This window comes from Triticum dicoccoides, chromosome 2A, assembly GCF_002162155.2.
Source record: "Triticum dicoccoides isolate Atlit2015 ecotype Zavitan chromosome 2A, WEW_v2.0, whole genome shotgun sequence".
NCBI classification, from domain to species: Eukaryota; Viridiplantae; Streptophyta; class Magnoliopsida; order Poales; family Poaceae; genus Triticum; species Triticum dicoccoides.
In genome coordinates this window covers 580,561,563-580,589,169 of record NC_041382.1, presented here as the reverse complement: position 1 = coordinate 580,589,169, position 27,607 = coordinate 580,561,563, and the positions used below count along the sequence as shown (strand labels likewise).

Here is a 27,607-nt window from a genome sequence, read left to right as displayed (position 1 = left end):
ATAATTTCCTTCGTTGAAGAATTTTTTGCATTATTAGCTGAAAAAATTTAGATGGATTTTAATTATTGTGTGGACAAAGAAATTTGATGATGTCCCTTGTTTTCTTGTTCATGGATAATGTTCTTTGCAAAATGATGATTGGATAATGTTCGCTGGATAAAAAAATGATAATTGTATAATGTTCCTAGGATAATGTTCTTTGCAAAATGCTCCTTGGGGCCAAAACAAATTAGTTGAACAATATTGTCCGAAGCTTGAATAAATAATTGTTCCCTGAATAATGTTGCCTCAATTAAAAACTGTTTAATGCTTACTAAATAGTTCCTCAATATTGTTCCTTGATTTTTAAAAATTCATTGAATATTCCCTCAATGATGTTCTTAGTGAAAAGTTAAAAATTGTTATTCAAAAATAAATAATGTTCTCTGAAAAAAGGTTATTCTAGACTAAATTGTTATTTGCATTTTGAAAAACATTTATTTGTAGAACATTATTAAAAGAACATTATTGGGGGAACAATCATTATTGCATAAAAAAAGTAAATACTTTTCTTTGAAGTTTAAAAATGTTCTTTAAGTCCAAAGAAAAAATTCCTCGGCATCAACAATATTTAGGGAACATTATTCAGGGAACATTATAGTTCCCTAAGTAATGTTCTAAAAAACACTAAATTGATCCATAATAAATAATTTTCTTTGAAGTTTAAAATTGTTCTTCAAGGCAAAAAAAAAAAAATTCCTCGGCATCAACATTATTTAGGGAACATTATTCACAGAATTTGGGGGACATTATTGAAAGGACATTGATCAGGGAACATTATAGAGGAACAAAAAGAAAACTGAACAGATAATTGGGGAACATTATTCGAAGAACATTATTGGGGGAACAAACATATTATATAAAATAATGATAAGTGAATATTACTTCGAACAAAATTTCCTTGAATAATGTTTCATTCGGGTCAACAAAATTTCCTTGGAGGGATGTTTTTACTATAATGATAATCAGGTCAACAATGTTCAAACTCTTCAATATAAAAATGTTCCTTGTATAATATTTCCTGAATAATGTTCCAAGAAAATCAGTAATTTGTTCCTTATAAATTCTTTGAAGTTTAAAAATGTTCTTCAAGTAAAAAAAATTCGTCAGAATTAATAATTATTTGAGGAACATTAAAAGACAAACATTAATTTGGGAATATTATTGGGGGAACAAAAAAGTTTGAACATTATTAGAGAACAAGAGAACATTATTTGAAAAAATAGAACATTATTTGGGGAACATTATTTGTGGAACAATATTAAAAGAACAATTTTTTAACATAATTATTAAAGATAAATTTATTTATCGTGGGAACATTATTAGAGAACATTGTTCGGAAAACATTATTGGAGGAACAAAAAAAATTGAACATTATTATAGAACAACATTGGGAAAAAAAATTGAACATTATTTGGGGAACATTATTTGTGGAACAGTATTAAAAGAACAATTATTGAACACAATTATTAAAGACAAAATTATTTAGGGACTTCACATAACATTATTTGGTCAACATTATCTTGGGAACATTATTAGAGAACATTGTTAGGAGAACATTATTGGAGGAACAAAAAAGTTTGAACATTACTCCTAAGAAAATCAGTAAATTGTTCCGTATAAATAAAGTTCTCTGAAGTTTAAAAATGTTCTTCAAGTAAAAAAAAAATCCTCAGAATCAACAATTATTTGAGGAACAATTAAAGACAAACATTATTTGAGGAACATTATTGGAGGAACAAAAAAGTTTGAACATTATTAGAGAACAAGAGAACATTGTTGGGAAAAAATTATTTGGGGAACATTATTTGTGGAACATTATTAAAAGAACAATTAGTGAACATAATTATTAAAGACAAAATTATTTATCATGGGAACATTATTAGAGAACGTTGTTCGGAGAACATTATTGGAGGAACAAAAAAGTTTGAACAATAGAACAAGATTGGGAAAAAATTTGAACATTATTTGGGGAACATTATTTATGGAACAGTATTAAAAGAACAATTATTGAACACAATTATTAAAAACAAAATTATTTAGGGACTTCAGATAACATTATTTGGTCAACATTATCTTGGGAACATTATTAGAGAACATTGTTCGGAGAACATTATTGGAGGAACAAAAAAGTTTGAACATTACTTGCCGAACATAACAATAATCAGGGAACATTTTAGGGGGACAAAAAGTTTGAACATTATCTTGGGAACATTATTAGAGGACATTAAGAGAACATTACTGTGAAAAAAAAACTTTCAACATTGTTTGGGGAAAATTATTTGTGGAACATTCTTAAAAGAACAATTATTAAACACAATTGAGCACCATTATTAAAAGATAAAATTATTTAGAGAACATTATTGGGGGAACAAAAAAGTTTGTACATTATTTGAGAAACATTATTGAAGGAATAAAATTATTTAGAGAACATTATTCAAAGAACATTATTGGGGGAACCAAAAAGTTTGAACATTATTTGAGGAACATTATTGAAGGAACATTAATCAGGGAAAATAGGGTAACAAAAAGAAAATTCAACATTTATTTGGGGGAGATTATTGAAGGAACATTATTAGGCGAACAATCAATATTCTATAAAAAAATGATAACCGAATAATGTTCCTTCTAACAAAAGGGTGAACAAAATTTGCTTGGAGGAAATTTTTTACTACATTTATTTCGTTCGTTCGTTCCTAGGAATATTATTGTTTGATGCGGAATTTTTTGTTCACCCTTTTTTAGGAATTTTTTACTACATTTATTGTTTGATGCGGAGGAATGTTGCCTAAATAAATTTTCTTTAATAATTGAATAACGTTTGTTGAATACTGTTCGTTCATTGAATAATGTTTGTTGAATAATGAATAATGTTTGTTGAATACTGTTCGTTCGTTGACCAATTTAATTTTGGAGAAGTGTTCACTACAATTTGAATAAAAAATGTTCACTGAATATTGTTCCCTAAAATAATGTTCTTAGTAAAAAGTTTTAAAAAAGTTCTCCAACATTACTTAATGTTCTCTGAAGTAAAAAAAATGTTCTTCAAGCCAAAAAAGATTTCTAGGAACAAAATGATAATTGAATAATTTTCTTTGGAACAAAATTTCCTAGGAACGAGGTCGAGAAGCGGACCAAATTTTGTGAATCTTTGTTAACATTATTAAAACAGGAAAAAGAACATTATTCAAATTGTAGTGAACACTTCTTCAGTGTTCTTTGGGAAGTCTGTCCTAAGGAAGATCAAAAATTGTATCAGCATTGTTTTGTTCATCACATTGTGTTTCCTTCTATAAACTTATGTTTGATCCAGATATCAAAAAACTTGAAAACAACTATGAGCACCAAACACATATATGAAAGAAGAGATGCTGGTGACACGATTCCGATAAATGTATTAAACTATTGGGAAATCATTTAGTCGAAACCCAGAGGAAAAATTTAAATTGTTGGGAATATTCTCCTCATAATAATTGTAGTTTTCTGGTCATACTGGGGAAGACTTATTCCCACAACAAGAGAAAAGAGCGGTTCTTAAAAAGTTTTTCAAATAAGAGACAGCTGACTTTACAACTACTTCTGTTTCATTCATGGCGCAATTGGACAGAGATCAATTTTAGAAGCTGGAAGTGTTTTCTTTCTGCACAGAACTAACGGCGCTTTTTCCTCTTCTTGCTTGAAACATCTTCTTGAAGTCGCTCGAAGTCTTCTTCATTGATGTCAGACTTTGCCAATTTGTAAGCAACGAGCTGCCGAAATTGAGGAATAATTTCTTGATACAAATGAAAAGGTGAACAACACATTAGGCATGCCAAAAGAGAAGTGCTGGAAACTAAACATAGAGCAAGTATGGAGGAAGAACAATTTCATGGCAACATACATCATCAAATTCCTTCATGTTCTTCCCATCCCAGATATCCATGTACATGATAGCATACAGAGCACAATTGTGGCTGCACAAGAATTTTAAAATTCAGTAAAAGAAACTTGTTTAAAAAAATTCAAGTGAATAAAAGAGTTTAACAGAAAAGAGTGGATTCTCTATAATGATGCTTTTGTTTTACTCACAGGTTGTTTTGCTGGGGGTAGTCCTCAGGAGAAATGCACTCAAAATTTTCGATGTTTTTGTATGTGTACCCAGAAGATTTGAAGAGGGTAGCCATGTTGATGATCTATATTGAAAAGTAGTAGAGTTCAACAACCACAGAACTTCAATAAGAAAAGGGCACTTAATTTTTGTTGAATGCCTAAACATACAGAAGCTTACAGGGTAGTTAGCAGTAAAAACAGATTATGTTACAAAGCGAAAGAAGTTAAAAGTAAAGGAAGAAAACAAACCAGGTTTGACGTTAACTTGTTGACAAGATTTTAAGGAATAGAAGATCTTGAATCAAAGAAACTGATAGTTTCAAACAAATTGTTGATGCAGAACAAAGACGAGTGGAATGAGTCAACTCTGGGGAAGTATAGCTGGATGGCAAAAAAAGTAGAAAAAACAGATAAGATGAGATAGAATGCAAAAAAAGAGAAATACTTATGATGATAAAAGTTGTTTACCAGATCACGTTTATGCAAGTTCTTTCCAGAGGTAATTTTCTTGAATTCTCTTAGGCAAGACCGAGAATTGAAGATTTTGGGGTCTACAAGCACCTTTTGCTGCAAAGTTAAATTAAAAAACAGATCATAACACCAAGAAACATAACTTCCATGAGTGTATCGTGAACAAAAAGAAACATAGATGAGGAATAGAGAATTACCGTGAAATAGCTAGTAAAGCAATATTTTGAAGGGTCCTTGCTGTTTGGGTCTGGATTTTCATTCTCATAATTGAAAATTTGGACATAGGCATTGAATACTTCATTATCAACATTTCCTATTGCCTTTAATGAATTATAGAAATTATCATACTCCACAGGAAAGCCATTGATATCAATAACAGTTGGACTGCACGATAAAAAAGAATAGAAACGCTTATTGAACAAATTGTACAAAAAAGAAGAATGCATGATATTGAAAAAATTAGTTTGCACATTGAAATGACTTACTTATTGCCATTCTTGAAGAATTTGTTTGCAAGGTATTTCTTATAAAACTCCTGAACATGAGGTTCAACAATCATCTTTGAAATCTTTTCCTGAGGAGATATTACTTTTGCTTTCCTTTTCTTTCTATTTCTCTTCTCTATTGTGCTTGGACCAGACATGTTTAGTGTAACATCAGATGACTGCTTCTCAGGTACTAGAGGATCTGTCCAATTAAGCAGTTGCATATAATAAGTATTGTGCTGACAACACAATGAAACATATAAAAAAAGACAGGGCATTGCAAGAACAAAATCAGTGAAGCAAAAAGCAAAACAATGGAACAGCAGGATGGGGAGATGATAAAAAATGTTTTGAGTTACCTTTGGGAACAGACTTGACAACTTCTTCGACTAATAAATCATCTCCATACTTCATGGCAATTTCAATGCCAGTTGCAACATTGTCAATTGATTGTGAATTCAGATTTGTTGGTGTGGAGGCATCTTCAATTATAATGTTGCTCGAAGGAGACAATATGATCTCGAGACTAGGATTGTTCTGAACTAGAAAAGGAGAGATGGGACAGGAAGATGATTCATTGTTTGGTGTCTGACTGGCAGGTCTAACATCACCTGGCTTTTGCTCATTCAGTAACTGAACATTTTCTCTCACAGAAAATGAGTTTCCAGAGGAGTTTCCTGCAGATTTACTGTCATAGAGTTGAAATTTTGAGAATCTATCTGATTTGCTTCAGTAACACTTGTAGGATGAACAGAATCCAGTGGTTCCAGGAATCCAGTTGATTTAGTATGAACTGCCTCAGAAACGGTACCTGAAAATGGCAAAAAATAGTGATGTCAGAATGTGTTTACAGAATGAATGTATTTACCATAATAGTGATGTCAGGAACAGGAAACTGAGTACTAATAAAACTGCCTCATGAACAACAAATTGAGTGCTATGACTAGTTTGAGTAAAAGAAAAAATGTTGACCAAATGTGTTATCAGAATGAATATCATTGTCCACACCTGTTTGTGCTTGCTCATTTTCCTGGAATTGCTGAGGTAATGACACTTGCTTTTGAACTTCATCGGAAATTTGAACTTGGTTATCCTTGGTAACAACTGGAGTAGGAATGACTCTGATATGGTCGTCAAATAAAGAACCTGTAATTGCCTCACTGTTAACTTGGAGTGTGCGATTGCCAGGATTTAATGGTTCTCTGAGAACATTTTTGTTGCTGGCTCCAGACAGAAGAACAATTGGATTCGTGGTTGAAATGCCAGCATCATTGACTTGGCTGCTAGAATTTGCTGTAAAGACAAGACAGTTGCTTTGAGTTCTGCTAGCATACTCTGTACATGCTCTTCATGGAACTTCTTCCAAATGACATCATGTTTTGCAACTATTTTAGAGACTATCTTCATAACCTATTAGTTTGAGCAAACAGAACAGATATATGTGTATTAGTTTCTGGTATGAAAGTAAAGTGACAACACTAATATCTATTAAGAAAAGAAAAAAAGCAGGCCAACATACTTCTGGATTGTTGTTCGAAGTAGATGCAACATTTTCTCTGTCATTTTGGTTTGGAATGTCATTTTCATCATTATGAAAAGACTCTGGCGCTTTGGACCACTTCTCCTCAGCCAATACAATTGCACGAGCACTATAAGGTGTCGTAGAGATGTCTTTCAACTGCACAAAAAAAATGCAATTGAAAAGGATTATAAATGACAAGATTTGCTCCTTCTAGATTGCTTGTAGAAGAAAAATCTTTTTGCTAACTTGAAAAATGAACAACAACAAATTTATACAAGAAGCTTACTGGTAAGAAACCCAATGCAAAACTCTTCTTGGAAGCTCTGTTCAGATTCACTGTAGCTAGATAGTCAAAGTCTTCATTCTGAACATGTGCAATTCTAGGGACTCCATAATTGATGTTTCGTTGTTTAGAAGCTTTTGTGAAGTCTACAAAGTCCAGATACACAATCTAGGAAGGTTGTGAATCATAAGAGAAGATATAAGAGGTAATCAGTGACTATAAAAAAAGATTGCAGAACTAAAGTCTATGTAAAAAATTGAAAATGACAGAGGAAAGAAAACTTACAGCAGCCAACGGTAAACATCCACCAACATAGATTGAATCATTCAATGGAACTTCAGTTCTATTGAAGAGTTTAGTGCTGAAGTTATCAATTTCATTGTTCAGGTGATCAATGCACAACTGAGCCAAATCAAAGGTCTTCAGCTTGGTAATGTCATCCAGCCCATAAAGAAGTTTCCAGTTTGCATAGTTCCGAGTGGTTGGACATAAAACAGATGTTATGAACAGAAACATGAAGCTCCGTATGAAGCCTTCCTCAGTCTCATCATTTTTCATCTTGGTGATTATGTTATCAAATGAAATGTTCTTCTCCCCAGCACCAAGATACTCAGACCTAAGTTCCAATACTCTAGCCACGATAACTTGATCTGTGCTGTCCATAGGAAAAGGCACGGAACTAGAACGAATACCAAAAACTTGAATTACCATTTCCCTTCTCAGATGAATTATCTTTTGACCCTTCCTGAAAACTCCTGTTCCATTACAATTTAAGTGGTTCGCAACCCATTGCAGTACTGGAATTGGAATCATTAAATGAGGGTGAATGTTCAGGAGATGATCAAGCTCATATTTCGTAACATATGACTTCCGGATGTCAGTTAAATCAGCAACTGCCTTACACCACCTAATGGTAGAGAATCTGTGTTTGATACTACCCGGAGGGTATTTGTAAAGTTTAGGCATTTTGACAGTTGAGTGAGAGCTGTATAAAAATAATAAAAAGTAAGGTGCTGAAATTTTAGGTATAAAAAAACGTTCATGTAAATGTAAGCTGCTGAAACAAAAATTAATTCTGCAAAACAGAAGAGAAGTACATAGTATCACTCATAGTTACATTATACACAAAAAAGCAGAAGATGCCAACTGATTGCCAAGAAAGCAGAAGTGATGAAGGACTAATTCCAATGCAAGAAGGATATGTAGCCCTAACACCCAATTTTTCTAAAATTTATTTTCTAAAATTTATTTTCTTCCTCTTCTGTTTCCTTGTTTTTCTAAATTTTCTAAACAATTCACATTATTTTATTTTCTGAATTTTTCTAGAACACTTTTTCAAATTGGCGAACATTTTTTGATCCTCAATTTCAGAAAATGTTCATCCATGTCAAAAAGTTCAAAAAAAATTGATGTTATAAAATTTAGATGTGATGTAGTACAAGAACAATCATTTGAGTGAACACACAATGTTCAAACAAATTTACACATTACAGAAACTAACAAGTGTCCTATCATCATCAACATAAACACACACACAAAATTCCAAGGGCAACCGCATGAAACAGACAACCTCCTACCATCATTATGCTGTATTCATAACCTGATTCCAAATTCTAAATCACATCCGGGAAACCAAACTGAAAAAATCGCTCCAAAGGGACCTTGTCTAGTCTCATATTCACCCAAATCAGACTGAAAAAATCGCTCCACTGCTACCACCAAACCTCCTACAAACCCTAGAAACGCTGGACCGACACAAACGGGAAAAAACGTCTTGATCTTGCAAAATCACACACAGAGGACACGAACCAGCTTGACAAGAACACAGAAGAGGGAACTGGGGGCATTACCTTGAAGATGACGAACTTGACGAAGATCGATGGAACCCTAGATGACCCGATCTTGACGGAACCCTAGACGACGCCGACGCCGACGAGGAAGCAGTGACCACCTGCAAAAAAGCATCCATCACGACGACATCCGCCAGATCTAATCGGCGATGCCTCGGACGATTCAACGGGAAAGAGGTCCGTCGGCTGCTTACCAGGGCGGCGGCCTCTTATCGGAGCGGGATCCCTGTAGGAAAAAGCAGACGAAGAGGGAGGAAGTGGGATGCGGGACGAGGGAGGAAGAGTACGATGGATGCGGGACGAGGGAGGAAGAAGACGGGAGATGCGGGACGAGGAAGAGGAACGGGGAAACAGTGACTCGAGGAAGAGGAACGGAGAAACAGCGAACATGTATTAAAAAGGCCGGCCCAAATTAGGCGAAGGGGTGTACGGCGCGTCGACAGTTTGACGCAAAATGCGTCAAATAGGATATTCCCCCACGAAGCTCCGCCGTTGGGTCTCTGGATGCGTGCGGTGCAGCCACGCTAGGACTAGAAAGAACGGCGGCGCGACCACCTGTCGAGACGAGGCTCCCGTGCATCGCCACGGCGGGCCGAGCTTCCCACACCTGTTCGCCTCGCCCCCCTTACCCCTCTTATAGCCGAACTCCACGCGCCAGCGCCATGTCCCTCGCCGCCGCAGCCTCCCCGTCGTGCCGCTTCCTGTCGCCCTCCACGGCCGCCCGCCGCCGGTTCCTCCACCACCTCCTCGCCGCGCCCCCGAGGCCGCCGCAGCTTCGTCGCTGCTCCCCGTACCACTGGATGGCGGTACGTAGCAGCACACGTGACGCCCTACCCTTCTCCTTCCCCTTTTTTGTTTGTTGTACTGCCATCCTGCATAACTGTTTGACGATTGCCGCGGCAAATTGGATGATTAATTAACCTGCACCCTCGAGTTTAAGCCGATTCAGGATATCTTAGTTGCGCGTTTGGACTCGAGAGAGATTTGGAAATCGGGAGGGCTAGCCCTAGGCTCTAGCTGATCGGTGGATTTTAGTCTTGTATAGCTCTAAAGGAGAGCGATTATGATTTTGAGGGCGGGAGAGCACAAGAGTATGATGGTGAACTTGGCTTCTAGCAGGTCCAGCTATGAGTGAAGCCATGCTACTGATCTTTTTTACCGGTTGGTGCTGAAAATTCAATAGTGTTAAGCTATCTTGTGCAAGCGTGGCACCTTGAGTGTGATAATATAGGTTAAATCTGAACCTAACTATGCTGTGAAGGTAGCTTATCTGTTGCAGAAACTGGGAATTATGTGCCCACAAACATTTTATTTTGGAAAGGGCAGTTTACTCCTAACAAATGCGACAGTGTTATGCGATATCAATGTAATGAAATCTGCGATCATCATATATTTTTGGCACACTGTGAATGTTTTAGTGAAGCACATAGTCGTTGCTGCTCAGTGACGGCAAGCACTGGAGTTCACCTATGAGGGCTACTCCCTCCGTTTCAAATTACTCGTCGTAGAAATGGATGTATCTAGAACTAAAATACATCTAGATACATCCGTACCCGTGACAAGTAATTCGGAACGGAGGGAGTACATCTCAGCATCTGTTGTTTAACTTGCAGCAATTTTGGACTGAAGGATCACTGGAGAAGAACAACGCTCTGGTTGAATACCTGAAACAGTATGGTGTTGTTCGAACAGATAAAGTGGCAGAAGTTATGGAAACTATCGATCGAGCCCTATTTGTACCAGAGGGCTTTACCCCTTACATTGACAGTCCTATGCCTATTGGTTACAATGCAACGATATCTGCTCCTCACATGCATGCAACCTGCTTAGAACTTTTGAAGGATCATTTACAGCCAGGCATGCATGCTCTAGATGTTGGATCAGGTTTGTTGCTGACAGCCTGATACGCTGTCACTCTGTTTAGTGCCTTCAGATGATACACCTGTATCTGTATAAATAAATAACTTTATCAATATCCAACTGACACTTTTGTCTCAAACTACTGCCATCTTCATCCATTTCCTATCACAGGCAGTGGCTACTTGACAGCTTGTTTTGCAATGATGGTCGGACCAGAAGGTCGCGCAGTGGGGATTGAACACATTCCTGAGCTTGTTGCTGCTTCAACTGAAAATGTTGAACGGAGTGCTGCAGCAGCACTACTGAAGGATGGTTCACTTTCTCTTCATGTTTCAGGTATGCTAGTTGGTACTATGGTGTGTTGAGCCATTCAACACATCAATGAAATTTTAATTTCCGCTGGTCGTTTTATAGCCTCAAAACGTCAAGCCGATATGATATGCATACTATGATAAAGCAAATATTTCTATGGAAGTCCAAAACATCTGGAGCTCAAAGTTGTCCTGTTGCAATTCACAAAACCACAGATGGAAGGCTCGGCTGGCCGGATGTGGCGCCATACGATGCTATTCATGTGGGCGCAGCGGCACCCGAGATCCCTAGGCCGCTGCTAGAACAGCTGAAGCCTGGCGGGCGGATGGTCATACCCGTCGGCACATACTCTCAGGACCTGCAGGTGATCGACAAGAGCTCCGACGGATCCATCAGCACCCGCAACGATGCCTCTGTTCGCTACGTCCCTCTCACCAGCCGCTCTGCTCAGCTGCAGGACAGCTGAGATCCTTTGCTCTGGATCTCAAAATGTGTGTGTATATATGTGAGTGCCTATGATCTTTGTCCACCAATGTGGCGTCTGATGTTTAGATGGTTTGGTTTTGTATAAAATGCTTACTGCTGGTTGATGTTGCGTAGAATATGTGAATACGTGTTGTGTGTGGTAAGTTAGGAAATCGCTAGCGTTTGTGTGGCCTTTTTATGGCATGATTTGTCGCGGTTTAAGTTCAGTTCAGGTGCAATTTCTCAACTTTGAGATAAAGATGCAGCATTATCCTCTCAACTTCATGCCCTCTCATCATCTTTATCCGACCATTGTCCCCTTTTGCTTGCTAACGATGATGGGCCCAAGAGACCCAAGTCCTTCCACCTCAAAAACTACCCGATCAAAATGCCGGGCTTCCAACAGGTGGTCAGTGATGCTTGGGAGGAAACAAGGCATGTTGAGCCCTACAAAGGCTCTTCCACAAGCTTAAAGAAGACAAGCCAAAAATTCTGTGCTTGGAGCAAGACCCTCTTTGCCAACTCGAAGGTCCAACTCCACATGGCCCTCAAAGTCGTTCTCCACCCCGATTTAGCGCAAGAGAAAAGAGTTCTTAGGCTCTGTTTGGTTCAATTTTTATCGACGGATTTCGCTGCCGCGCAGCAAAATCTGAACCAAAGAGAGAACCCAACAGAATTCGATTTCAGAAATCCGCTGCCAAAATCTGAATCAAAAGCGGAAGCAGGTCAGGACGTGCTTTCCAAAATCTGATTCCGCTGCGGGTCAAAATCTGAAAAATCTGTATCAGCTGGTTTGCCAAATGACCAACATCTTTTTCACATCAAATTTTCCACAGCTATTTTTCCACAGCAGATTTTTCACAACTGCTTTTAGAAATCCACAGCCGAACCAAACAGGGCCTTAGTCTAGAAGAAAGTGACATCAGTAAAAGGCTTAGGAAAAAGATTATTAGCTTTGTCGTGTTGGAGAAGGTTAGGGAGCGTCAAACTCCAGAATCACTAACCTCAAAGAAGGAGAGCCAAACACTCGTTTCTTCCACCTACCTCAAAGAAGGAGATCCCAACACTCCGTTTCTTCCACCTACGTGTCAACCATTGAAGGAGAAAAGAAATTCATTCACCGCCTCAAGCACAACAACGATTGAGTCACCGAGCATGGGCACAAGGCAAACATTATCCACCGCCATTTTCAGAACATCGCAAAAGAGGCCCTTCACAAAAAAAACATTGTCCACCGCCACTTCAAGAACATCGCAAAAAGGGCCCTTCACATGACATTGACATCAATTGGGAAATCATTCGCACGCCCAATTATGACCTTCATGTATTGGGAGAGGCCTTCACCGAGGGGAGAGGCCTTCACCGAGGAGGAAACTAAGAGAGCTATTTTTTTCATGCCTAGTGACAAGGCACCGGGCCCCGATGGATTCATGGGTGCCTTTCTCAAGGAATGTTGGGATACTATCAAGCCTGACATCATGCTTGCCATCAACCATTTCTCTGATCTTCATGCTACGCACTTTCATTGGTTGAATTCTACCGACATTGCTCTTATTTTGAAGAAGGATGGTGTCGAGAACATCGGCGATTCTCGTCCCATCAGTCTTATCCATGTCGTTGCTAAGCTAATTGATAAGATGATGTCCAACCGGCTTGCCCCGCACATGAATGAGCTGGTCTCACACGCCTAAAGTGCATTTATTTAAAGAAGATGCATCCATGACAACTTCATGTATGTGCGCAGTCTCGCGAGACGCTTCTATCACAGGGAAACCCTGGCGTTGCTCTTTAAACTTGACATAAAAAAGCCTTTGACTTGGTGCATTGGGACTTCCTCCTCAACCTACTTCGACACCTTGGTTTTCCGCCTCGCTTCAGAGGTTGGGTTTCGGTCCTGCTGTCGTCGGCTTCGTCTCGTGTTCTGCTTAATGGCGTGCCCGGCGATCCCATTAAGCTAGGTCGGTGGTTGAGGCAAGGGGACCCTCTAACCCCCCTCCCCTCGTTATTCGTGCTCGCCATCGACTCGCCGCACCACATCCTGGCAAAGAGCATGGCTCAAGGAAATCTACACCCCTTGGTGGAAATGCTATGGCTATCTGAGCTTTGCTTTATGTAGATGACGCCACGATTTTTCTTGCGCCCATCAAGGAGGACATCCAGTTTTTCACTGACACTGTCAAGCACTTTGGGGATTGAAGAAAATATGCCCTAGAGGCAATAATGAAGTTATTATTTATTTCCTTATATCATGATAAATGTTTATTATTCATGCTAGAATTGTATTAACCGGAAACATAATACATGTGTGAATACATAGACAAACAGAGTGTCACTAGTATGCCTCTACTTGACTAGCTCGTTGATCAAAGATGGTTAAGTTTCCTAACCATAGACATGAGTTGTCATTTGATTAACGGGATCACATCATTAGGAGAATGATGTGATTGACTTCACCCATTCCGTTAGCATAGCACTTGATTGTTCAGTTTGTTGCTATTGCTTTCTTCATGACTTATACATGTTCCTATGACTATGAGATTATGCAACTCCCGTTTACCGGAGGAACACTTTGTGTGCTACCAAACGTCACAACGTAACTGGGTGATTATAAAGGAGCTCTACATGTGTCTCCAAAGGTACATGTTGGGTTGGCGTATTTCGAGATTAGGATTTGTCACTCCGATTGTCAGAGAGGTATCTCTGGGCCCACTCGGTAATGCACATCACTATAAGCCTTGCAAGCATTGCAACTAATGAGTTAGTTGCGGGATGATGTATTACAGAACGAGCAAAGAGACTTGCTGGTAATGAGATTGAACTAGGTATTGAGATACCGACGATTGAATCTCGGGCAAGTAACATACCAATGACAAAGGGAACAACGTATGTTGTTATGCGATTTGACCGATAAAGATCTTCGTATAATATGTAGGAGCCAATATGAGCATCCAGGTTCCACTATTGGTTATTGACCGGAGACGTGTCCCGGTCATGTCTACATAGTTCTCGAACCCGTAGGGTCCGCACGCTTAAAGTTCGATGACGGTTATATTATGAGTTTATGTGTTTTGATGTACCGAAGGAGTTTGGAGTCCCGGATGAGATCGGGGACATGACGAGGAGTCTCGAAATGGTCGAGATGTAAAGATCGATATATTGGACGACTATATTCGGACATCGGAAAGGTTCTGAGTGATTCGAGTATTTTCGGGAGTACTGGGGAGTTACGGGAATTCGTATTGGGCCTTAATGGGCCATACGGGAAAGGAGAGAAAGGCCTCAAAGGGTGGCCGCACCCCTCCCCATGGACTGGTCCGAATTGGACTAGGGAGGGGAGGCGCCCCCTTCCTTCCTTCTCCTTTTCCCTTTCCTTTCCTTCCCTCTTACTCCTACTACTTGGAAGGGTTCCTAGTTCTACTAGGAAAGGGGGAATCCTACTCCCGGTGGGAGTAGGACTCCCCTAGAGCGCGCCATAGAGAGGGTCGGCCCTCCCCCTCCTCCACTCCTTTATATACTGGGACAGGGGCACCCCAAAGACACAACAATTGATCCCTTTGATCTCTTAGCCGTGTGCGGTGCCCCCCTCCATCATAATCCACCTCGGTCATATCGTAGCGGTGCTTAGGCGAAGCCTTGCGTCGGTAGAACATCATCATCGTCACCACGCCGTCGTGCTGACGAAACTCTCCCTGAACACTCGGCTGGACCGGAGTTCGAGGGACATCATCGAGTTGAACGTGTGCAGAACTCGGAGGTGCCGTGTGTCCGGTACTTGATCGGTCGGATCGTGAAGACGTACGACTACATCAACCGCGTTGTGCTAACGCTCCCGCTTTCGGTCTACGAGGGTATGTGGACACACTCTCCCCTCTCGTTTCTATGCATCACCATGATCTTGAGTGTGCGTAGGATTTATTTTGAAATTACTACGTTCCCCAACAGTGGCATCCGAGCCTGGTTTTATGCGTAGATGTCATATGCACGAGTAGAACACAAGTGAGTTGTGGGCGATATATGTCATACTGCTTACCAGCATGTCATACTTTGGTTCGGCGGTATTGTTGGATGAAGTGGCCCGGACCGATATTACGCATACGCTTACGCGAGACTGGTTCTACCGACGTGCTTTGCACACAGGTGGCTGGCGGGTGTCAGTTTCTCCAACTTTAGTTGAACCGAGTGTGGCTACGCCTGGTCCTTGCAAAGGTTAAAACAACACCAACTTGACAAACTATCGTTGTGGTTTTGAATCGTAGGTAAGAACGGTTCTTACTCAGCCCGTAGCAGCCACGTAAAACTTGCAACAACAAAGTAGAGAACGTCTAACTTGTTTTTGCAGGGCATATTGTGATGTGATATGGTCAAGACGTGATGAGATATAAGTTGTTGTATGAGATGATCATGTTTTGTTGAAGTTATCGATAATTGGCAGAAGCCTTATGGTTGTCTCTTTATTGCATAAGATGCAAGTGACAAAATTGCTTTACTTTATCGCTATGCGATAGCAATAGTTGCAAGAGCAATAGTTGGCGAGACGACCATGTAACGACACATTGATATAGATCAAGATGATGGAGATCATGGTGTCATGCCGATGACGATGGAGATCATGACGATGCTTTAGAGATAGAGATCAAAGGCACAAGATGATGATGGCCATATCATGTCACATATTTTGATTGCATGTGATGTTTATCTTTTATACATCTTACTTTGCTTAGTTTTGACGGTAGCATTATAAGATGATCTCTCACTAAATTTTAAGATAAAAGTGTTCTCCCTGAGTATGCACCATTGCCAAAGTTCGTCGTGCCCAGATACCACGTGATGATCGGGTGTGATAAGCTCTACGTCCTTCTACAACGGGTGCAAGCCAGTTTTGCACACGCAGAAATACTCGGGTTAAACTTGACGAGCCTAGCATATGCAGATATGGCCTCGGAACACTGGAGACCGAAAGGTCGAGCGTGAATCATATAGTAGATATGATCAACATAATGATGTTCACCATTGAAAGCTACTCCATTTCACATGATGATCGGTTATGGTTTAGTTGATATGGATCACGTGATCACTTAGAAGATTAGAGGGATGTCTGTCTAAGTGGGAGTTCTTAAGTAATATGATTAATTAAACTTTAATTTATCATGAACTTAGTCCTGGTAGTATTAGCATATCTATGTTGTAGATCAATAGCTCGCGATGTTGCTCCCAGTTTATTGTGTTCCTAGAGAAAATTAAGTTGAAAGATGTTAGTAGCAATGATGCGGATTGGATCCGTGATCTGAAGATTATCCTCATTGTTGCATAGAAGAATTATGTCCTTAATGCACCGCTAGGTGACAGACCTATTGCAGGAGCAGATGCAGATGTTATGAACGTTTGGCTAGCTCAATATGATGACTACTTGATAGTTTAGTGCACCATGCTTAACAGCTTAGAATTGGGATTTCAAAGACGTTTTGAACGTCATGGACCATATGAGATGTTCCAGGAGTTAAAGTTAATATTTCAAGCAAATACCCAAGTTGAGAGATATGAAGTCTCCAACAAGTTCTATAGCTAAAAGATGGAGGAGAGTAGCAAAAGCAGTGAGCATGTGCTCAGATTATCTAGGTACTACAATCACTTGAATCAAGTGGGAGTTAATCTTCCAGATAAGATAGTGATTGACAGAATTCTCTAGTCACAATCACCAAGTTAGTAGAACTTCGTGATGAACTATAGTATGCAAGGGATGACAAAAATGATTCCCGAGCTTTTCATTATGATGAAATCGATGAAGGTAGGAGTCAAGAAAGAGCATCAAGTGTTGATGGTAGACAAGATCACTAGTTTCAAGAAAAGGGCAAAGGGAAAAAGGGGAACTTCAAGAAGAACGGCAAGCAAGTTGCTGCTCAAGTGAAGAAGCCCAAGTATGGTCCTAAGCCTGAGACTAAGTGCTTCTACTGCAAAGGGATTGGTCACTGGAAGCGGAACTGCCCCAAGTAATTGGCGAATAAGAAGGATGACAAAGTGAACATAGGTATATTTGATATACATGTTATTGATGTGTACTTTACTAATGTTTATAGCAACCCCTCAGTATTTGATACTAGTTCAGTTGCTAAGAATAGTAACTCAAAACGGGGGTTGCAGAATGAATAGAGACTAGTTAAGGGTGAAGTGATGATGTGTATTGGAAATGGTTTCAAGATTGATATGATCATCATCGCACACTCCCTATACTTTCGGGATTAATGTTAAACCTAAAATAAATGTTATTTAGTGTTTGCGTTGAGCATGAATATGATTGGATCATGTTTATTGCAATACGGTTATTCATGTAAGTTAGAGAATAATTGTTGTTCTGTTTACATGAATAAAACCTTCTATGGTCATACACCCAATGAAAATGGTTTGTTGGATCTCAATCGTGGTGATACACATTTTCATAATATTGAAGCCAAAAGATGCAAAGTTGATAATGATAGTGCAACTTATTTGTGGCACTTCCATTTAGGTCATATCGGTGTAAAGCGCATGAAGAAACTCCATACTGATGGACTTTTGGATCCACTTGATTATGAATCACTTGGTACTTGCGAACCGTACCTCATGGGTAAGATGACTAAAACGCCGTTCTCCGGAACTATGGAGAGAGCAAAAGATTTGTTGGAAATCATACATACTGATGTATGTGGTCCGATGAATATTGAGGCTCGCGACAGGTATCACTATTTTCTGATCTTCATAGATGATTCGAGCAGATATGAGTATATCTACTTGATGAAACACAAGTCTGAAACATTTGAAAAGTTCAAAGAATTTCAGAGTGAAGTGGAGAATCATCGTAACAAAAATAAAAGTTTCTACGATATGATCGCAGAAGTCAAATATTTGAGTTACGAGTTTAGCCTTCAGTTAAAACAATGTGAAATAGTTTCACTACACACGCCACCTGGAACACCACAGTGTAATGGTGTGTCTGAACGTCGTAACTGTACTTTATTAGATATGGTGCGATCTATGACGTCTCTTACTGATTTACCGCTATCGTTTTGGGGTTATGCATTAGAGACATCTACATTCACATTAAATAGGGCACCATCTAAATCCGTTGAGACGACACCGTATGAACTATGGTTTGGCAAGAAACCTAAGCTGTCGTTTCTTAAAGTTTGAGGTTGCAATGCTTATGTGAAAAAGTTTCAACCTGATAAGCTCAAACCCAAATCGGAGAAGTGCGTCTTCATAGGGTACCCAAAAGAAAATGTTGGGTACACCTTCTATCACAGATCCGAAGGCAAGATATTCATTGCTGAGAATGGATCCTTTCTAGAGAAGGAGTTTCTCTCGAAAGAAGTGAGTGGGAGGAAAGTAGAACTTGATGAGGTAACTGTACCTGCTCCCTTATTGGAAAGTAGTTCATCACAGAAATATGTTCCTGTGACTACTACACCAATTAGTGAGGAAGCTAATAATGATGATCATGTAACTTCAGATCAAGTTGCTACCGAACCTTGTAGGTAAACCAGAGTGAGATCCGCACCAGAGTGGTACGGTAATCCTGTTCTGGAAGTCATGTTACTTGACCATGACGAGCCTACGAACTATGAGGAAGCGATGATGAGCCCAGATTCCGCGAAATGGCTTGAGGCCATGAAATCCGAGATGAGATCCATGTATGAGAACAAAGTATGGACTTTGATTGACTTGCCCATTTGATCGGCGAACCATTGAGATTAAATGGATCTTCAAGAGGAAGACGAACGCTGATAGTAGTGTTACTATCTACAAAGCTAGAATTTTCACAAAAGGTTTTCGACAAGTTTAAGGTGTTGACTACGATGAGAGTTTCTCACTCATATCTATGCTTAAGTCTGTCCGAATCATGTTAGCAATTGCCGCATTTAATGAAATCTGGCAAATGGATAAACAAAATTGCATTCCTTAATGGATTTATTAAAGAAGAGTTGTATATGATGCAACCAGAAGGTTTTGTCAATCCTAAAGGTACTAACAAAATATGCAAGCTCCAGCGATCCATCTATGGACTGGTGCAAGCATCTCAGAGTTGGAATATACACTTTGATAAGTTGATCAAATCATATAGTTTTATACAGACTTGCGGTGAAGCCTGTATTTACAAGAAAGTGAGTGGGAGCACTACAGCATTTCTGATAAGTATATGTGAATGACATATTGTTGATCAGAGATAATGTAGAATTATTCTGCAAAGCATAAAGGAATGTTTGAAAGGAGTTTTTCAAAGAAATACCGGTGAAGTTGCTTACATATTGAGCATCAAGATTTCTAGAGATAGATCAAGACGCTTGATAAGTTTTTCAATGAGTACATATCTTGACAAGATTTTGAAGTAGTTCAAAATGGAACAATCAAAGAAGGAGTTCTTGCCTGTGTTACAAGGTGTGAAGTTGAGTAAGACTCAAAACCCGACCACGACAGAAGATAGAGAGAGAATGAAATTCATTCCCTATGCCTCAGCCATAGGTTCTATAAAGTATGCCATGCTGTGTACCAGACCTATTGTATACCCTGCCCTGAGTTTGGCAAGGGAGTACAATAGTGATCTAGGAGTAGATCACTGGACATTGGTCAAAATTATCCTTAGTGGAATAAGGATATGTTTCTCGATTACGGAGGTGACAAAAAGGTTCATCGTAAAGGTTACGTCAATGCAAGTTTTGACACTGATCCAGATGACTCAAAGTCTCAATCTGGATACATAGAAAGTGGGAGCAATTAGCTAGAGTAGCTCCGTGTAGAGCATTGTTGACATAGAAATTTGCAAAATACATACAGATCTGAATGTAGCAGACCCGTTGACTAAACTTCCCTGACAAGCAAAACATGATCACACCTTAGTACTCTTTGGGTATTAATCACATAGCGATGTGAACTAGATTATTGACTCTAGTAAACCCTTTGGGTGTTGGTCACATGACGATGTGAAACTATGGGTGTTAATCACATGGTGATGTGAACTATTGATGTTAAATCACATGGCGATGTGAACTAGATTATTGACTCTAGTGCAAGTGGGAGACTAAAGGAAATATGCCCTAGAGGCAATAATAAAGTTATTATTTATTTCCTTATATCATGATAAATGTTTATTATTCATGCTAGAATTATATTAACCGGAAACATAATACATGTGTGAATACATAGACAAACAGAGTGTCACTAGTATGCCTCTACTTGACTAGCTCGTTGATCAAAGATTGTTAAGTTTCCTAACCATAGACATGAGTTGTCATTTGATTAACAGGATCACATCATTAGGAGAATGATGTGATTGACTTGACCCATTCCGTTAGCATAGCACTTGATCGTTTAGTTTGTTGCTATTGCTTTCTTCATGACTTATACATGTTCCTATGACTATGAGATTATGCAACTTCCGTTTACCGGAGGAACACTTTGTGTGCTACCAAATGTCACAACGTAACTGGGTGATTATAAAGGAGCTCTACAGGTGTCTCCAAAGGTACATGTTGGGTTGGCGTATTTCGAGATTATGATTTGTCACTCCGATTGTCAGAGAGGTATCTCCGGGCCCACTCGGTAATGTACATCACTATAAGCCTTGCAAGCATTGCAACTAATGAGTTAGTTGCGGGATGCTGTATTACGGAACGAGTAAAGAGACTTGCTGGTAACGAGATTGAACTAGGTATTGAGATACCGACGATCGAATCTCGGGCAAGTAACATACCGATGACAAAGGGAACAACGTATGTTGTTATGCGGTTTGACCGATAAAGATCTTCGTAGAATATGTAGGAGCCAATATGAGCATCCAGGTTCCGCTATTGGTTATTGACCGGAGACGTGTCCCGGTCATGTCTACATAGTTCTCGAACCCGTAGGGTCCGCACGCTTAAAGTTCGATGACGGTTATATTATGAGTTTATGTGTTTTGATGTACCGAAGGAGTTCGGAGTCCCGAATGAGATCGGGGACATGATGAGGAGTCTCGAAATGGTCGAGACGTAAAGATCGATATATTGGACAACTATATTCGGACATCGGAAAGGTTCCGAGTGATTCGAGTATTTTCGGGAGTACCGGGTAGTTACGGGAATTCGTATTGGGCCTTAATGGGCCATACGGGAAAGGAGAGAAAGGCCTCAGAGGGTGGCCGCACCCCTCCCCATGGGCTGGTCCGAATTGGACTAGGGAGGGGAGGCGCCCCCTTCCTTCCTTCTCCTTTTCCCTTCCCTTTTCTTTCCTCCTACTCCTACTACTTGGAAGGGTTCCTAGTTCTACTAGGAAAGGGGGAATCCTACTCCCGGTGGGAGTAGGACTCCCCTAGGGCGCGCCATAGAGAGGGACGGCCCTTCCCCTCCTCCACTCCTTTATATACTGGGGCAGGGGGCACCCCAAAGACACAACAATTGATCCCTTGGATCTCTTAGCCGTGTCCGGTGCCCCCCTCCACCATAATCCACCTCGGTCATATCATAGCGGTGCTTAGGCGAAGCCCTGCGTCGGTAGAACATCATCATCATCACCACGCCGTCGTGCTGACGAAACTCTCCCACAACACTCGGCTGGATCGGAGTTCGAGGGACGTCATCGAGTTGAACGTGTGCAGAACTCGGAGTTGTCGTGCGTTCGGTACTTGATCGGTCGGATCGTGAAGACGTGCGACTACATCAACCACGTTGTGCTAAAGCTTTTGCTTTCGGTCTATGAGGGTACGTGGACACACTCTCTCCTCTCGTTGCTATGCATCACCATGATCTTGAGTGTGCGTAGGATTTTTTTTTTGAAATTACTACGTGCCCCAACAGGGATGTCACTAGCCTTGTCACAAATTGTTCCAAAAGTCTTGTTACCCCAATCCGTTGCGAAAATGTTGATCTTATGAACATCCTCCAATCCTTCCCGGTCAAGCTTTCCCCTTTACAATGAAATACATTGGGTTGCCTTTATATGTCAAGAGGTTGAAGAGAATTCACTACCAGCCCCTCGAGGACAAGATTGCAGGCCAGCTCACCCCTTGGGTGGGAAGGTGTTGGGGAACGTAGCAATTTCAAAAATTTCCTACGCACACGCAAGATCATGGTGATGCATAGCAACGAGAGGGGAGAGTGTTGTCTACATAACCTCGTAGACCGAAAGCGGAAGTGTTAGCACAACGCGGTTGATGTAGTCGTACGTCTTCACGGCCCGACCGATCAAGCACCGAAACTATGGCACCTCCAAGTTCTAGCACACGTTCAGCTCGATGACGATCCCCGGACTCCGATCCAGCAGAATGTCGGGGAAGAGTTCCGTTAGCACGACGGCGTGGTGACGATCTTGATGTTCTACCGTCCCAGGGCTTCACGTAAGCACCGCTACAATATTATCAAGGATTATGGTGGAGGAGGGCACTGCACACGGCTAATAGATCTCAAGGATCAATTGTTGTGTCTATGGGGTGCCCCTTGGCCACGTATATAAAGGAGTGGAGGAGGGGGGAGAGGGCCGGCCCCTATGGCGCGCCCTGGAGGAGTCCTACTCCCACCGGGAGTAGGATTCCCCCCTTCCAAGTAGTAGGAGTAGGAGTCAAGGCAAGGGAAGGGAGAAAAGAAGGAAGGAGGGGGCGCAGCCCCTCCCCCTAGTCCAATTCGGACTAGGCCTTGGGGGGGCGCCCAACCTCTCCTCTCTCTTTCCCCTAAAGCCTAATAAGGCCCATATACTCACTATGTTGATCATATCTACTATATGATTCACGCTCGACCTTTCGGTCTTCGTGTTTCGAGGCCATATCTGTTATATGCTAGGCTCGTCAAGTGTAACCTGAGTATTCTGCGTGTCCAACTGTTTTGCACCCGTTGTATTTGAACATAGAGCCTATCACACCCGATCATCACGTGGTGTCTCAGCACGAAGAACTTTCGCAACAGTGCATACTCAGGGAGAACACTTATACTTTGATAATTTAGTGAGGGATCATCTTATAATGCTACCGTCAATCAAAGCAAGATAAGATGCATAAAAGATAAACATCACATGCAATCAATATAAGTGATATGATATGGCCATCATCATCTTGTACTTGTGATCTCCATCTCCGAAGTACCGTCATGATCACCATCGTCACCGGCGTGACACCTTGATCTCCATCGTAGCATCGTTGTTGTCTCGCCAATCTTATGCTTCCACGACTATCGCTATCGCTTAGTGATAAAGTAAAGCATTACAGCGCGATTGCATTGCATACAATAAAGCGACAACCATATGGCTCCTGCCAGTTGCTGATAACTCGGTTACAAAACATGATCATCTCATACAATAAAATTTAGCATCATGTCTTGACCATATCACATCACAACATGCCCTGCAAAAACAAGTTAGACGTCCTCTACTTTGTTGTTGCAAGTTTTACGTGGCTGCTACGGGCTTAGCAAGAACCGTTCTTACCTACTCATCAAAACCACAATGATAGTTTGTCAAGTTGGTGCTGTTTTAACCTTCGCAAGGACCGGGCGTAGCCACACTTGGTTCAACTAAAGTTGGAGAAACTGACACCCGCCAGCCACCTGTGTGCAAAGCACGTCGGTAGAACCAGTCTCGCGTAAGCGTATGCGTAATGTCGGTCCGGGCCGCTTCATCCAACAATACCGCCGAACTAAAGTATGACATGCTGGTAAGCAGTATGACTTATATCGCCCACAACTCACTTGTGTTCTACTCGTGCACAACATCAACGTATAAAACCTAGGCTCGGATGCCACTGTTGGGGAACGTAGCAATTTCAAAATTTTCCTACGCACACGCAAGATCATGGTGATGCATAGCAACAAGAGGGGAGAGTGTTGTCTACGTACCCTCGTAGACCGGAAGCGGAAGCATTAGCACAACGCGGTTGATGTAGTCGTACGTCTTCACGGCCCGACCGATCAAGCACCGAAACTATGGCACCTCCGAGTTCTAGCACACGTTCAACTCGATGACGATCCCCGGACTCTGATCCAGTAGAATGTCGGGGAAGAGTTCCGTCAGCACGACGGCGTGGTGACGATCTTGATGTTCTACTGTCGCAGGGCTTCACCTAAGCACCGCTACAATATTATCGAGGATTATGGTGGAGGAGGGCACCGCACACGGCTAATAGATCTCAAGGATCAATTATTGTGTCTATGGGGTGCCCCTTGGCCACGTATATAAAGGAGTGGAGGAGGGGGAGAGGGCCGGCCCCTATGGCGCGCCCTGGAGGAGTCCTACTCCCACCGGGAGTAGGATTCCCCCCTTCCAAGTAGTAGGAGTAGGAGTCAAGGCAAGGGAAGGGAGAAGAGAAGGAAGGAGGGGGCGCAGCCCCCCCCCCCCTAGTCCAATTCGGACTAGACCTTGGGGGGGCTCCCAACCTCTCCTCTCTCTTTCCTCTAAAGCCTAATAAGGCCCATATACTCCCCGGCGAATTCCCGTAACTCTCCGGTACTCCGACAAATACCCGAATCACACGGAACCTTTCCGATGTCCGAATATAGTCGTCCAATATATCGATCTTTACGTCTCGACCATTTCGAGACTCCTCGTCATGTCCCCGATCTCATCCGGGACTCCGAACTCCTTCGGTACATCAAAACTCATAAACTCATAATATAACTGTCATCGAAACCTTAAGCGTGCGGACCCTACGGGTTCGAGAACTATGTAGACATGACCGAGACACATCTCCGGTCAATAACCAATAGCGGAACCTGGATGCTCATATTGGCTCCCACATATTCTACGAAGATCTTTATCGGTCAAACCGCATAATAGCATACGTTGTTCCCTTTGTCATCGGTATGTTACTTGCCTGAGATTCGATCGTCGGTATCTCAATACCTAGTTCAATCTCGTTACCGACAAGTCTCTTTTACTCGTTCCGTAATACATCATTCCGCAACTAACTTATTAGTTGCAATGCTTGCAAGGCTTAAGTGATGTGCATTATCGAGAGGGCCCAGAGATACCTCTCCGACAATCGGAGTGACAAATCCTAATCTTGAAATACGCCAACCCAACAAGTACCTTCGGAGACACCTATAGAGCACCTTTATAATCACCCAGTTACGTTGTGACGTTTGGTAGCACACAAAGTGTTCCTCCGGTAAACGGGAGTTGCATAATCTCATAGTCATAGGAACATGTATAAGTTATGAAGAAAGCAATAGCAACAAACTAAACGATCAAGTGCTAAGCTAATGTAATGGGTCAAGTCAATCACATCATTCTACTCATGATGTGATCCCGTTAATCAAATGACAACTCATGTCTATGGCTAGGAAACATAACCATCTTCGATCAACGAGCTAGTCAAGTAGAGGCATACTAGTGACACTCTGTTTGTCTATGTATTCACACATATATTATGTTCCTGGTTAATACAATTCTAGCATAAATAATAAACATTTATCATGAAATGAGGAAATAAATAATAACTTTATTATTGCCTTTAGGGCATATTTCTTTCAGTCTCCCACTTGCACTAGAGTCAATAATCTAGTTCACATCGCCATGTGATTTAACATCAATAGTTCACATCACCATGTGATTAACACCCATAGTTCACATCGATATCTGACCAACACCCAAAGGGTTTACTAGAGTCAATAATCTAGTTCACATCGCTATGTGATTAACACCCAAAAGAGTACTGAGGTGTGATCAAGTTTTGCTTGTGAGAGAAGTTTAGTCAACGGGTCTGCCACATTCAGGTCCGTAATGCTCTACATGGAGCTACTCTAGCTAATTGCTCCCACTTTCAAAATGTATCTAGATTGAGACTTAGAGTCATCTGGATCTGTGTCAAAACTTCCATTAACGTAACCCTTTACGATGAAACTTTTGTCACCTTCATAATCGAGAAACATATCCTTATTCCACTAAGGATAATTTTGACCAATGTCCAGTGATCTACTCCTAGATCACTATTGTACTCCCTTGCCAAACTCAGGGCAGGGTATACAATAGGTCTGGTACACAGCATGGCATACTTTATAGAACCTATGGCTGAGGCATAGGGAATGAATTTCATTCTCTCTCTGTCTTCTGCCATGGTCGGGTTTTGAGTCTTACTCAACTTCACACCTTCGTAACACAGGCAAGAACTCCTTCTTTGACTGTTCCATTTTGAACTACTTCAAAATCTTGTCAAGGTATGTACTCATTGAAAAACTTATCAAGCGTCTTGATCTATCTCTAGAGATCTTGATGCTCAATATGTAAGCAGCTTCACCGAGGTCTTTCTTTGAAAAACTCCTTTCAAACATTCCTTTATGCTTTGCAGAATAATTCTACATTATCTCCGATCAACAATATGTCTTTCACATATACTTATCAGAAATGATGTAGTGCTCCCACTCACTTTCTTGTAAATACAGGCTTCACCGCAAGTCTGTATAAAACTATATGCTTTGATCAACTTATCAAAGCGTATATTCCAACTCCGAGATGCTTACACCAGTCCATAGATGGATCGCTGGAGCTTGCATATTTTGTTAGTGCCTTTAGGATTGACAAAACCTTCTGGTTGCATCATATACAACTCTTCTTTAATAAATCCATTAAGGAATGCAGTTTTGTTTATCCATTTGCCAGATTTCATAAAATGCGGCAATTTCTAACATGATTCGGACATACTTAAGCATAGATACGAGTGAGAAACTCTCATCCTAGTCAACACCTTGAACTTGTCGAAAACCTTTTTGCGACAATTCTAGCTTTGTAGATAGTAACATTACTATCAGCGTCCGTCTTCCTCTTGAAGATCCATTTAATCTCAATGGCTCGCTAATCATTGGGCAAGTCAATCAAAGTCCATACTTTGTTCTCATACATGGATCTCATCTCAGATTTCATGGCCTCAAGCCATTTCGCGGAATCTGGGCTCATCATCGCTTCCTCATAGTTCGTAGGCTCGTCATGGTCAAGTAACATGACCTCCGGAACAGGATTACCGTACCACTTTGGTGCGGATCTCACTCTGGTTTACCTACGAGGTTCGGTAGTAACTTGATCTGAAGTTACATGATCATCATCATTAGCTTCCTCACTAATCGATGTAGTAGTCACAGGAACAGATTTCTGTGATGAACTACTTTCCAATAAGGGAGCAGGTAGAGTTACCTCATCAAGTTCTACTTTCCTCCCACTCACTTCTTTCGAGACAAACTCCTTTTCTAGAAAGGATCCATTCAAAGCAACGAATATATTGCCTTCGGATCTGTGATAGAAGGTGTACCCA

At 40.8% G+C, this 27,607-nt stretch overlaps 1 protein-coding gene across 1 annotated transcript; it reads left to right on the top strand.

Moving 5' to 3' along the window:
- The first annotated feature begins 9,237 nt into the window (after positions 1-9,237).
- On the top strand, positions 9,238-11,654 carry LOC119355498 (protein-L-isoaspartate O-methyltransferase-like). The gene is made up of 4 exons (XM_037622309.1): positions 9,238-9,545; positions 10,353-10,623; positions 10,771-10,935; positions 11,127-11,654. Exons 1-4 carry the CDS (start codon positions 9,402-9,404, stop codon positions 11,375-11,377), a joined length of 831 nt encoding a protein of 276 aa, XP_037478206.1. The 5' UTR covers positions 9,238-9,401; the 3' UTR covers positions 11,378-11,654.
- The last annotated feature ends 15,953 nt before the right edge of the window (positions 11,655-27,607 follow it).